Source organism: Humulus lupulus, chromosome 1, assembly GCF_963169125.1.
Source record: "Humulus lupulus chromosome 1, drHumLupu1.1, whole genome shotgun sequence".
NCBI classification, from domain to species: domain Eukaryota; kingdom Viridiplantae; phylum Streptophyta; class Magnoliopsida; order Rosales; family Cannabaceae; genus Humulus; species Humulus lupulus.
Window position 1 is genome coordinate 73,969,512 of NC_084793.1, and position 13,125 is coordinate 73,982,636.

Here is a 13,125-nt window from a genome sequence, read left to right on the forward strand (position 1 = left end):
TTATAATGTGGCTATATTAATTAATCACAATCATGCACCCAAAATACACAAATACACCCACAGTGGCCAAATTACCAAAATGCCCTCATAATTAAAATATGAACCCATATGCATGCATCCACCATCATATAATAATATAATTCACGTAAACATGCATATAATCATTAAATACCATAATAGATCAATTATGGCCATCCCGGCCTCCTAATCAAGGTTCTAAACCTTATTAGGAAATTTGGGGCATTACATGAATTGTACGGGGCCCATTGCATAAAGTTGTGTACTAACTTTATGGGGAACATGTCTCTGACTATCAGGGTGCAATGCACATTCGCCCATATCAGGCGGCGTTGTGGGAAATACCGGTTGTCAAGGGTACGAACTCGACACCATTAATCGAGGATTACCGAAAGTTGTCAGATGATCTTCTGGTGGCCTATACTCGTCGTGACTGACACCTGACAGCTACTCCAAGTTCGAGGACTAGAATCCTAGACCTGGGAGATGAGCGAGTGAAGAGAGCTCCTCGGGACGTGGCCTCACCTAGAGACATCCTCACCTCGAGGATAGACCTCGGGGCGTGGCCTCACTTGGAGACATCCATGGCTTAGAAATGGGCTCGAGACATGGCCTCACCTGGAGACATCATCGCCTCGAGGACAGACCTCGGGGCGTGGCCTCACTTGGAGACATCCACGACTTGACCGATTTGGGTTTCTTGGAGGAGTTCACACTCCGAGCACTTCATGAATTATCTTGTCATTAATTACTCCTATTTGCCACATGTCTCGTGGTGAAAATACGAACAACATTTGCTTCCCAAGTCTTCACTCGTCCTCGGGCAGTGGAGACTTAGATTGAGAGGAATAATTCGAAAGGTCTTCAGAGTGGACGTTTTGGGTCATGGAGCTGACCTCTCATTAATTGCACGAATTGATGGGCCCAACAATAGATGGTCAACACATGGCGTGACTTTCCAGAGTGACATCAGTGGAAGCCCAAATGTCTCTCCTTGAAGACCTTTCAAATTACTCCTCTCAATCTAAGTCTCCACTGCCCGAGGACGAGTGAAGACTTGGGGAGAAAATGTTGTCCGTATTTTCACCATGAGACACGTGGCAATTAGGAGTAATTAATAACAAGATAAGTCATGAGGTGCTCGGATTGTGAACTCCTCCAGGAAACCCAAACCGGCGAACTCGTGGATGTCTCCAAGTGAGACCATGCCCCGAGGTCTGTCCTCAAGGCGAGGATGTTTCCAGGTGAGGCCACGTCCCGAGGAGCTCTCTTCACTCGCCCATCTCCTAGGTCTAGGATTTTAGTCCTCGGACCTGGAGTAGCTGCCAGGTGTCAATCACGACGGGTATGGGCCACCAAAAGATCATTTGACAACTTTCGGTAATCCTCAATTAGTGGTGTCGACTTCGTACCCTCGATAATTGGTATTTTCTACAACGTCGCCTAACATAGGCGAACGTGCGTCGCACCCTGACAGTGAAAGACATGTTCCCCATAAAATTGGAACACAACTTTCTACAATGGGCCCAATGTAATACGCCTGGCCGTAGTCTATATTTAGTGTAGCCATTTTTGTATTAATGATACATAATTAACATTAATGACCCCAACCTCTATAAATATGACTGATGTATCTTCTTGTAAAGAGTCGACATTTTAGAGAGAAAAACTTTGTAAGTACAATATATACGTTGCATGAGAACCACCATTGAAGCTTTGCTCAAACAAGCTCAAGCTTACTAAATACTAGAGACTCGTGAACTAAGACTCTTTTATAGCCTGAACCACGTAAAATCTTTGTATTCTTTTTTATTATTTTCTTTAAAATCTCAGATTAGGTTGATAGCAAAGAATGCAGTCAATAGTAACAATTTTTTTTTTCTTTTAAAACAGTATATAAAAAATGTTATAAATGTAAATTAAATAATCGACGGAATTTTGGTAATCAAATTAGAAAAAACTTTATGAGATGTAAATTTTCCATTATAAAATGGAGCGTCCTACCCGAGGAAAGACGCACACGCTTCAACCGTAATCGAGCAATGCAATGGCACGTGGGAGTTCGGGCATTGCATATTTTTCCTTTTGGGTTGGGGCTTTACTTACCTGCTCCCCTTCTATCCTATGGTGAGCTATTCACATAACACCGTCTTTTGGTGCGTTCTCTTCTGTAATAGCCTTATTTTTATTATTATTTTTTCGTTCTACCTCGTCTCTCCGATTCTCAAACCCTAACCCCCCAAAAAAATAAGATAATATTCGAGTTTTGCTCCAGTTTAATGCGTGGAGCGTATTCTTCTTCTTCCTCTTCTTTTTTTTTTAAGTATTTAGCTCGGGAAATTTAAGCTTCGAGGTCGGCAATGAAGGCCTCGAAGGAGAGTTTTTTGGAGCTACAAATCGGCACCTCGGCCGAGTCGTTGCAGAAATCATTGGGCTCGCAGAGAGAGCTATTCCATAGCCAGATCGATCAGCTTCAGAGAATCGTTGTCACTCAATGCAGACTCACCGGTGCAAATCCATTATCCCAAGAAATGGTACGCTTTATCTATTTCGTTTTCGTTTTTCTGTTTGGCTGCCGAGAAATGCTTGTAATAAGAACACTTTAACTTGCCAAGTTTAAGGAGTTACGGTGCGTACTCTTATTGACCCGATTTTCCCCCCTACCTCCATTGGTGTTTTAGCTTTTATTTGAATATGCATATGCATGAGTGTTAGTGATGTGACAACCATTTTAATGAAATGTCTTATCTTTTATCATCTTATGTTGTGCAAACTAATGCCAACTTATAGGAAATAAAATTGATGTTTAAATTGATTAAACACCTTGCTTTAACCTTGATTTTACATCGACTGGCAAATACTTTTGTACATTTGTGTTTGCCAGACAGGAATGAGTGTGAGTTTCTATTTTACTTAGTTATTAATATTATTAGTTGTCTTCATGACTTCTTCTCCGCCGTGCAGGAATTTCCGTTTAAATTTTAAAAATTCTTGTGTTTATAATAACCGGAAGATATGTTTTTTCTAAGTAAGCTTTTTTTTTTAAAAAAATTATGTGTTTAAAATTGTATTTTTAAGACCCCCTTTTCCCCTATTCATCTGGAACCAAGATTAAGATGAGAAATTATGTTTGAAATACATAGATTTTTTTTTTCGATCCATCTTGGATCTTGACTTATCCTTTTTTGCTTTACCATGATAGGACTTGTTAGTTCAACCTCGATTCCTGTTGTATGGTGCGTTATTTTATATTCGTTTTGTTTAGATAATAATAACATGTTTTTTTATTGTTACGTGCAGGCAGCTGGTGCACTTTCAATAAAAATTGGCAAGTCTTTGTGTGCAGGCAGAGTTATACTCAATAATACTTAGTTTTTGTGTGTTTGTTTCATTGGTTATTTTGGCTCATTCTGTTGTTAAATGCATTTCTTTAACTTCTGTTTATAGAGGCATTGCATGTGTCTTGACCAATATAATTACTTTGGGTACCGGGGACATGTCTGCTTTTGTGAAATATTGGTTAAAATGATTGCATTTAACTGTATTATCTGCCTGCAGGAAAAAGACCAAGAGATTTACTAAACCCCAAGGCTGTCAAGTATATGCAGTCTGTTTTTTCTGTTAAAGATGCAGTTAGTAAGAAGGAGTGTCGCGAGATCTGTGCTCTATATGGTGTCACAGTCACGCAGGTTCTTATTTTTTGTTTTTGATAAATGAAATTTTTTCTGTTTATCATTTTTTTTAACCTTTGTAGTCATTATTTTTATTTGTCACACTTCATTGTTATGTTGCCTTGTAGGTTCGTGAATTTTTTGCTAGTCAGCGTTCAAGAGTCAGAAGATTAGTTCGGTTGTCGAGGGAAAATGCAACGAAATCTAATTCATTTGCAGAACTGAATGATGGAGTTCATGCAAGCTCTGATCTTTTACTACCTATTCAACCAGTTCCCTTAAATACTATTGGTCCCACCAGTGTAGAAGAAACACCACCTTGCTCAACAAAAGATGATGTTCTACCTGGCATAGATGACTTAGATAAGCAATTTGTTGAGAATATTTTTAGTTTGATGCGGAAAGAAGAAACATATTCTGGGCAAGTGAAGCTGATGGAGTGGATTTTGCAGATAAAAAATTCTGCAGTATTATATTGGTACGATCTGCTATCTTCTCATCACAAGATAATGTTTCATTATGTTGCCATATTTTCTCCCCTCACCATCTGATTGTATGCATGCAGGTTTTTAAGTAAAGGTGGCATGATGATTTTAGCAACATGGTTAAGTCAAGCAGCTGAGGAAGAACAAACAAGCATTTTGTTTGTGATTTTAAATGTATGCCTGAAATTTGTCTTGTTAACTAGCCGATGTGTTATAAAATATTGTTACCAATGCAGTGATTAAAATAAATTACAGGTCCTTTGTCATTTGCCTCTTCATAAAGCTCTTCCTGTACATATGTCAGCTATACTGCAAAGTGTTAACAGATTGCGGTTTTACAGGACATCAGGTGTGCTTTGCTGTAGAAACTTATGTTGCTTTCTCTCTCTCTCTCTCTCTACCCGCTTCGCTTTTGCTTGTTTGATATGGAATTTAAACCTTGACCTCTAGGTGACATTACACATCTTTAATTGAACATAAATATGTATATTATTTTGGCTGCTTTTAAGTTTCTTTTAGAAAAATGAACAGCCCTTTGCGCTTTAGCTGTATTTGTGCTTTGAAAATTTGAATCTCATTTATCTGATTTGAAGATCAGACATATCAAACAGGGCAAGAATTTTGTTATCAAAATGGAGCAAGTTATTGGCAAATAGTGAAGCCTTAAAGAAACCGAATTGCTTAAAATTTTCTAGTGATGCACAGCAACAGATAATGCTTAAGCAGAGGCAAGTTTATATTTGTCCATCATGTGTACCGGATTTATAGATTGGCTGTATAGTTAAATAATGAAGTCTATTTTTGTGCAGTTTAAGTGATGTTATTGGAGATGATTCATGGCAGTCCAGTATTGATACTTCTGTGAGTTGTTGAATTTAAAAAAATAGCTCGAACTAGTTACAAATGGTGAACTTATTCTTATTGTTTCTTTTTGCATGCTGTGTAGGAAAACCTTCTTGATAGTTCAGAAAATGTCAGGTATGCCCGGATTTCTTTGTTCTGAAATGCATACAGTCTCAGGTGTCTTTGTTTTTTGGCAGTTGAGGTTTTAATTTTTAATTTTGTTGTTCAGGAAATCTGAACCCATTCAATCCGTGAAACTTTTGCCAGCATCTTCAGATGATTCAACTAAGAAGCACATTCTTGGTTTATCTTCATCCCGTATCCTTCATATTTGTATTTTTCCCTACTGTTTTTTTTTAATTATATAGTTCAATTTCAATATAAAACTATTCCATGTTTTTACTTTTCCATTTTTGTTAAGTTCAAATCCGGGTGTCGCCTAATCAACAAAAGAATTGAAATACCTTGTTCTGTTTTGCTGATATAACTTGTCAAATTTTATCTAGCAGAAGCAGATTTGAGTGTCTACTTAGTGATTCATTTTGACAAACACATTTTATTGAAGAGGAGATTTGAAATTTATTTTGAGTACATCTTTATATAGAATGTTAGGGATGGTTATTTCCTTATCTAGTAATAGAATTTAGAGAACGCAGAAAAGTTCAGTTGGTGGAACAGCCTGGCCAGAGAGCTGCTGGAAGAAGTCCACAGACTACTCGAGCAGGGCCATTGAATCAGGGCAGACCAATGTCTGCTGATGATATCCAAAAAGCAAAACTTCGAGCACAATATATGCAAAGCAAATACGTGAAAGCTAATTCATCTTGTGAAAATAAAGCAGCGAAGACTGAAGCGCTTAACAAACCTTCAACTTCTCAGGTCAGCAATGTGTCTACAGCTTCTAAAGTTCTAGTTCGACCTAGTATGGAAGAACACAAGAAACCTACGTTAACTCCCCTGAAAGTTCCCAACACACTGGAAGCTTCTCTTGAGTCAAAGCCAAGAACAGATTTGAAAGAGTCCGCGTGGGAGAAGCGTAGCAGAGTCCAGAACTTGTGGCAGACACCTCCAGGTACATGTCTTTTTGTACTTTGATTTTGTGTCCATATTACTGCAGTACAATTAGCTCTTGACAAAAGAAATATTTGATGTTCTCTAAATTATTTTAGCTGTGGTGAATGGTATCTTTAATGTTTTTTTTTTTCATTTTTTCATGGAGAGAGATCTGATTGCTCTGTGCAACTGCAGATGGATCACACACTTATTATGCATTTTGCTTAAGACTTGGATACTATTCAGTTGTATATACGGTCTTTTGATTTGATAACGTACCTGTGTAGAGAGAAAATTCAACGTGGCTGCTGCTATAAATGAGTTTATAGAAATTAAAAGTAAATAAAAATATAGGACCCTCCACTGAATAGGATTTGTTTGAAAATCATGATATCCTTCACTCACCCTCGTCTTTCACTTTCAAATTGTATCTTCGAGTAATGGTTAAATGCTAATATATAAAGTTCTTATTCTGTTTGCCTTACAATCATAGACATTTAGGTTAGGCAATTTGACAGTATTGGCACATATTATTCTGTAATGTGCACATTTGATACGGCAATTTGTTAGGGATATACATAATTTCTTTTGGCAACGGTTGCACAATTAACAAGAGCTGGCTAAGAAAGAGGCTGCATATGTGTCCAGTTGAACAGGCCATGTTTCCAGTTCACTTTCTAAGCATTTATTTTTCTTAGACGATAGTCAATTCAGTTCAAAATTCAAATATCTTTTGTTTCAGTCGATCATCATTTTGGTGAAACGTCTTTGTTTTACAGAAAATGGCAAGCATAACGAAACTTGAAAATTGATTCTGTTCCCAGTGTGGTATGTTATTACCCAGTTTTTCGCAAACTAAAAAAAAAAATTGAGCAATGGGTGAGTGGGTGTGTCTCGAGTCCTGTCTTCGGGAAGTATATCATGCAATGAGTAAATTGGGTGCAAGTACCAGTGCACACATAAAACACCAAATCTCTGTTAAGCAATCGAATTTAAGTATTTTAATTGTTAGTATTAATCGTGGACTTGTTAGAATGAAGCGTAGAGGGTTTTAGTTTCAGTGGGTGCAGTCGTGTACAAGTGCAAATTTGAGGAAATCAGCTGAAATTAAAAACTAATTATTACGTTTAAGTTCCAGCAGAGTCCACAGGTGAAACTTTTCTCTCGCAAGTTAAATATATAAATATAACATGGCAGAACTTTAATAAGTAATACGAATAAAGTTATTTCAAAATTATCACTGTGTGGACCATTGGCTTGCAAGGGGAGGGGCATTTTAATCCGATTCATGTTTAGCTTTTTTACATTTTGCCAAAATAAAAAAAAAACTGGCAGGTTTTTAGCTAAGTTGAATGGAGATTCAATAACATTTAATGGTGTGGTGGTAGCCTTTAGATACTTCTGCGCGGATAAATCTATTTAGTGTTTTAACAAATTTCATCTGGGTGTTCAGCCTTTTATGCAATTTTCCTTTTTGCAGAAGTAAAACTCAGTCAGCAATGGAGGGTCGGTACTGGTGATAATAGTAAAGAAGCAGAATTCCAGAAAAACAGGAACCGCCGTGAGAAGGAAACCTTTTATCAGACAAACCAGGAGATACCGTTGAACCCCAAGGAACCATGGGACCGGGAGATGGACTACGATGACAGTTTGACTCCAGAAATTCCGATAGAGCAGTTGCCTGAACCTAATGGGGGCAGCAATGCAGAGGCTCATGTTTCTCCTAAGCATGGTGTGGATAGTGCTGTAACACAGATTGTTGCCAGTCAAAGAGCAGTTGGTTCTGTTCCATTGCCACCTGATACTTCGCAAAGTGGTAATGCTAGCACCGCTGAACCAGATCTAGAGTTGCTTGCTGTGCTACTTAAAAATCCAGAATTGGTTTTTGCTTTGACATCAGGGCAAGCTGCCAACTTATCGAGTGAGGAAACTGTGAAACTGCTTGATATGATTAAAGCTGGTAACGCTACTAGTAACAATGGGATAAATAGACAAGTGGAAGAGAAGGTCGAAGTTTCTCTTCCATCCCCAACACCTTCAACCAACCCTGGAACGGTGCGTCACTTTGGCCTATTTGCTGGATACCATAACCATAGCCAATTTTTCACCGGCACCGCTAAGCTTATTTTGCTCTACTTTATCATGGTTTTTATTCTTTAATTTTTTGGTGGGGGAAGGAGGGGGTGGGAGTGGGAGACATTTTAAAATTGGAACACCCCATGTTATGTAGTTGGATTTTGGTTAGTGGATGTCCGCCTTCCACGAATGGCAGATGCAATTTTGCTTGTGCATGTGCTCTCTAAGAAAATAAGTTTTGAGACAGAAAAATGAACAAGGATAATAATAATAATAGAAAGCAAACAAAATATATACTAATAATGTAAAATAAGTTTGGCTAACGTAACTATCCATGTAATATGCAATCTCTGATGGTTTTTCTCCAATTTCTTAAAATTGCAGAGTGGATGGAGACCGGAAGGAGTCAGGAATCCATTTTCACGGGTTCCGTTGCCTAAGAGAGTGGCTGAGAGTCCCCCAGCAGTGGCCACCGCTAAGTCGGTGTTGCCATCACATATGTTGGCGCCTCACAATCCACCAGTAATGTCTTCATATTCACTGTCCCAAGTAACTAGCATGGTGCATGAAAAATACTCTCCCTTAGGTTCATCTCTACATCAACCCCCTTTAACTAGCTCCTCAATTGTACATACAAATTTACCCCCGGCCACTGGACCCATGTATAATTTACATCCTCAAGATGTGTCTTCACTACGGCTTGAATCCGCAACTAACATCAAACCGCAAGCATCGATGTCAAATAATATGTATAACGTAGAGGAAAGACGACACCATTCTTTCCCAACCCTATTGCCGGTAGCACCATCGCGACTTATGCTACCGCATATGCATCAGCAGCAGTATCAACCACAACAACAGCAACAACATTATGCCGAGCCCTCCCCTTCTGTGCCTATGTACTCCAAGCAAATTGGTAAGTCGAGTAATGCGCCTGATTCGTGGAGGCCCCAGCAGAATTTACCATCAAATTACAACCCTATAGTGAATCAAAACAATAGTAACTATCATCGTGGCTTATATGTGGAGGAAGATGAGTTTGAGTCATGGAGTCCAGATAATAGTCCATCTAGAAATTCTGAGTATGGTGGGTTGGGAAGAAGTTTTCCCGAACCCAGAATGGATTCGGGACGGGGATACCGGCCTACTGATCAGTCGAGGGTGAGGAGTTCTCCTGGATACAGGGATAGTAATAGACATGGAAACAGAAGGTGGCGTGACCAACGGAGACGATGATTTTCTCCTCCTGATATTTGTACCGGGACTGTTGGGCTGTTTATCCATAGTTGTAGAGTGAGCTTTGTTAATAATAAATGGAATGGTCAGTAATGTGTCTACAGCTTCTAAAGTTCTAGTTCGACCTAGTATAGAACACAAGAAACTTAAGAAAACTCACTGAAGGTTCCCAACACGTTGTAAGCTTCTTTTAAGTTAAAGCCAAAAACAGATTTGAAAGAGTCCGTGTGGGAGAAGTGTAGGAGAGAGTCCAGAACTCGTGGCAGACACCGTCAGGTAGCTGTCTTTTTTGTACTTTGATTTTGTGACCATATCAATGCAGTGCAATTAATAGCTCTTGACAGAAGAAATATTTGAAGTTCTCGGAAATATTTAAGCTGTGGCGAAGAGTATCTTTAATGTTTTTTTTATTTTTATTTTTTTTCATTTTTCATGGAGAGAGATCTGATTCCTCTGTGCAACTGCAGATGGTTCACCCACTTATTATGCATTTCGCTTAAGACTTGGATATTAGTTCAGTTGTATATACGATCATTTTGATTTAATAACATACCAGTGGAGAGAAGAAATGAAATATGGCTGCTGCTAAAAATGAGAACATAGAAATTAAAGGGGAAAATTTTTTTGGAACCCTCTGGATAGGATCTGTTTGAAAATTATGATATCCTTCACTCACCCTCTGCTTTCACTTTCAAATTATATCTTTGAGTAATGGTCAAATGATAATATTTAAAGTTCTTAATCTGTCTCTGCTTACATTCATGTTGGTGTTTACATAGACATTTATGTTAAGCAATTTGACAGTATTGGCACATATTATTCTGTACACATTTGATACGGAAATTTGTTAGGGTTATAAAGTTGGCAACGGTTGCACAAACAAAAGCTGACTAAGAAAGAGGCTACATATGTGCCCAGTTGAACAGGCCATGTTTCCAGTTTGCTTCTTATGCATTTATTTTTCATAGACAAATAGTCAATTCAGTTCAGAGTTCAAATATCTTCCGTTTCAGTCAATCATCGTTTTGGTGAAATGTCTTTGTTTTACAGAAAATAATACTTTGAAAGTATAACGGAACTTGAAAATTAATTATGTTCCCGGTGTGGTATGTCTCAGCTTTTCTTAAACTAATAAAAAAATGAAAAAAATTAAGCAATGGGTGAGTGGGTGTCTCACTCGAGTCTTGTGTCTTCGGGGGCTAAATCATCAAAGAACTGTACATTTTTTTTTTACACAAATTAGAATAATATAAAAATAAAACTTGTTAAAAAAATTATAGAATTTGAAAATGGTTTTACCACTTCAGCTATTCATTTTAGTGTTTTTGCTGTCAAAAAATAAACTTAGTGCAATATTCAGTACAACTCATGTACTTTTCTCTTAAAATAATATGCTATTAATTTGGCTAATTATTTCCCACCAGTTATATTTGACTAGCATGAAAGCAAATCTTTATTATAGTTAACTTATTGGAGTTATGGTTGGAGAATGAAAAGTTAAGAAAAAGTCATATCATTAGCTAAAATGACTAATTCTATCCAATGCCTTTAATCTGAGTTTGCTCTAAACAATCTTTGATATAAGCTTCAAGGCTTCAACTTGAAAAATAAAAGAATAACACCACCAAACACGAAGAAGAAAAAAGAGTTTTATGTCGGAACGAACCAGTTTGTTCGACTAAAGGCTGTAGGCAATATAAATTGATGACAATTTTCCTATAGGCGCTTCACTTTAAGTCCTACCGGTAGGACTCTCAGTGTTATCAACTTTTGAATAGTTTTCGGCGCGATTTTTTTTTATGACTGTGTATATTATAGTTATTTAGAGCTTCGACGCAATTTTTAGAAAATTCTGAATAGTTTACAGTACCGAAAACTAGGTACAAACTTGTTGCACGAGTTATTAATTTTTGTTATGCGCGTGGAAAACAAAATGTTTGAACTTAGTTTTCGGTACTATTGTAATGCCCCAAATTTCCTAATAAGGTTTAGGACCTTGATTAAGAGGCTGGGAGGGCCATAATTGATTTATTATAGTATTTAATGATTATATGCATGTTTACGTGAATTATATTATTATATGATGGTGGATGCATGCATATGAGAGAATTTATTATTGTGAGGGTATTTTGGTAATTTGGCCACTGTGGGCGTAATTGTATATTTTGGGTGCATGATTGTGATTAATTAATATAGCCACATTATAAGGTGGATTGGTTCGAGCTTATTGACAAGAGACGATCATGGGGTGTAAGTGTTCGGTCTAGTCATAACGGGATTAAGTTCGGGGCTCGGGGTGAGTCTCGAGGTGAATTTAATGACCAGGGCATTACTGGGAATTAAAGGGTAATGGGATATGGATTATTGGTGTTTGGGAATATTGAGAATAGTGGGAATTGGAGAGCGTTAATTATAATTAACGAGATAGGTGCGAAATGACGGTTTTGCCCTTGGTGGCTGCTAAGGTTTTATTTTAGACCTAAGGGTATTTAGGTCTTTTTACCCTAGGATATATATATCAGCCATTAAGGCTATAGAAGAGTAATGAAAAAACAGAGTTTCTTTTCCTTCTCTCCCGATAGATTTTCTTCCTCTTTTCTCTTTGGATTTCCAAGCTCAGTTTGAGGAATTAAGCCAAGGAACCAAGCTTAGCCAAGCTAAGGTTGTGCTCCACCATCGAAGAGGGTGTGTTGCCAAGATTAAGGTGAGTTTCTAGCCACTAGAACTCTTGATTTTGCTCTGTTTTCTAAGTTAAGTTCCAGCTGATTTTTGGGTTGGAAACTTGGGAATTGGTTGGAGTTTTGGCTAGGGTTCTTGGGGTTGTGGTCCCTAGGACATGTGGGGATGGTTTTTGGGTTCATTTGGCACCAAAAATGGGATTTGGAAGCATTAGAATCGAGTTAGAATTGAGGAAGTCGAAGAAGGAAGTTGCAGGGGTGGTGCTGTCTGGGGGTAGCGCTACAGCGCCCATCAGAGGGCGCTATAGTGCTACACAAGGCTCAGTTGGGCGGTTTGTGATTCTGTCTTGAGCGCTGGGGCGCTAGGAGGGCAGCGCTGTAGCGCTACCCTGTTCCTTCAGAACCCTGTTTTGGGTGTTTTTAAGGGCTTTTGGCTTGGGGTTTCAATCCTTAAGGCCCGGGATCGAATCTACTCACTGTGAGGGCATGTTTCGAGGTCCCGAGAGTGGGGTTTGGGTTAAGACCCTATCTTTGGTAATTTTCATTAATTGGAGATCGTTTTGGTTATGGCTAGGTGACCGTCAAAGGATTAAGGATCAATCGTTCTCAAGAGTCGTTCTTGTTTTAACTTCTACTCGAACCGGAGGTAAGAAAAACTGCACCCTGTGTATGTGTGACATGCATGGCTATTATGATGCATGTTGGTTGATTATTGAGTATGACATGCGTGGTTATTATTGATGCATGCCGGTTGATTATTATGTATGACATGCATGGCTACTCTTGATGCATGATGGTTGACTATTAAACGTGACATGCATGGCTGTTATTGATGCAAGTTGGATTGCTGGATATATTGCATATGATGCATGAGAAACATGTGATTGGGACATGCTTTGTATACTGGGTATGATATTGTTCGGAGCTTGAGCCTCTGTGGTTGTGCATGGTCCTAATTGTACTGGTATCTGTTTAGTAAGCATGCTAAATACCTTGTTTATGGATATTGAACATGTGGTATACGATTGGTGGCATGACTTGCTTGTATATGGCACTGACTAATCA

The 13,125-nt window shown here is 38.3% G+C and overlaps 1 protein-coding gene across 4 annotated transcripts; it reads left to right on the forward strand.

Moving 5' to 3' along the window:
* The first annotated feature begins 2,093 nt into the window (after window positions 1–2,093).
* LOC133794698 (homeobox protein LUMINIDEPENDENS) lies at window positions 2,094–9,741 on the forward strand. 4 transcript variants are annotated; one of them, XM_062232088.1, is made up of 13 exons: window positions 2,094–2,552; window positions 3,319–3,364; window positions 3,577–3,707; window positions 3,818–4,167; window positions 4,255–4,348; window positions 4,516–4,523; window positions 4,768–4,902; window positions 4,984–5,035; window positions 5,121–5,152; window positions 5,247–5,335; window positions 5,658–6,089; window positions 7,551–8,125; window positions 8,531–9,741. In XM_062232088.1, exons 1-13 carry the CDS (start codon window positions 2,379–2,381, stop codon window positions 9,380–9,382), a joined length of 2,970 nt encoding a protein of 989 aa, XP_062088072.1. In that variant the 5' UTR covers window positions 2,094–2,378; the 3' UTR covers window positions 9,383–9,741. The 4 variants fall into 4 exon arrangements, with proteins under 4 accessions (XP_062088072.1, XP_062088059.1, XP_062088065.1 ...); XM_062232075.1 differs by having other exon boundaries at window positions 2,096–2,552; window positions 4,430–4,523; window positions 4,773–4,902; XM_062232081.1 differs by having other exon boundaries at window positions 2,097–2,552; window positions 3,319–3,346; window positions 4,430–4,523; window positions 4,773–4,902.
* Window positions 9,742–13,125: the final 3,384 nt, after the last annotated feature.

Bases quoted from the DNA above. Each gene is read 5' to 3' on its own strand.
- LOC133794698 (XM_062232075.1), top strand. From the start codon at position 2,379: ATGAAGGCCTCGAAGGAGAGTTTTTTGGAGCTACAAATCGGCACCTCG. The intron at 4,524-4,772 runs GTGTGCTTTGCT...TTTGAAGATCAG, and splicing joins GCGGTTTTACAGGACATCAG to ACATATCAAACAGGGCAAGA. The intron at 6,090-7,550 runs GTACATGTCTTT...TCCTTTTTGCAG, and splicing joins CTTGTGGCAGACACCTCCAG to AAGTAAAACTCAGTCAGCAA.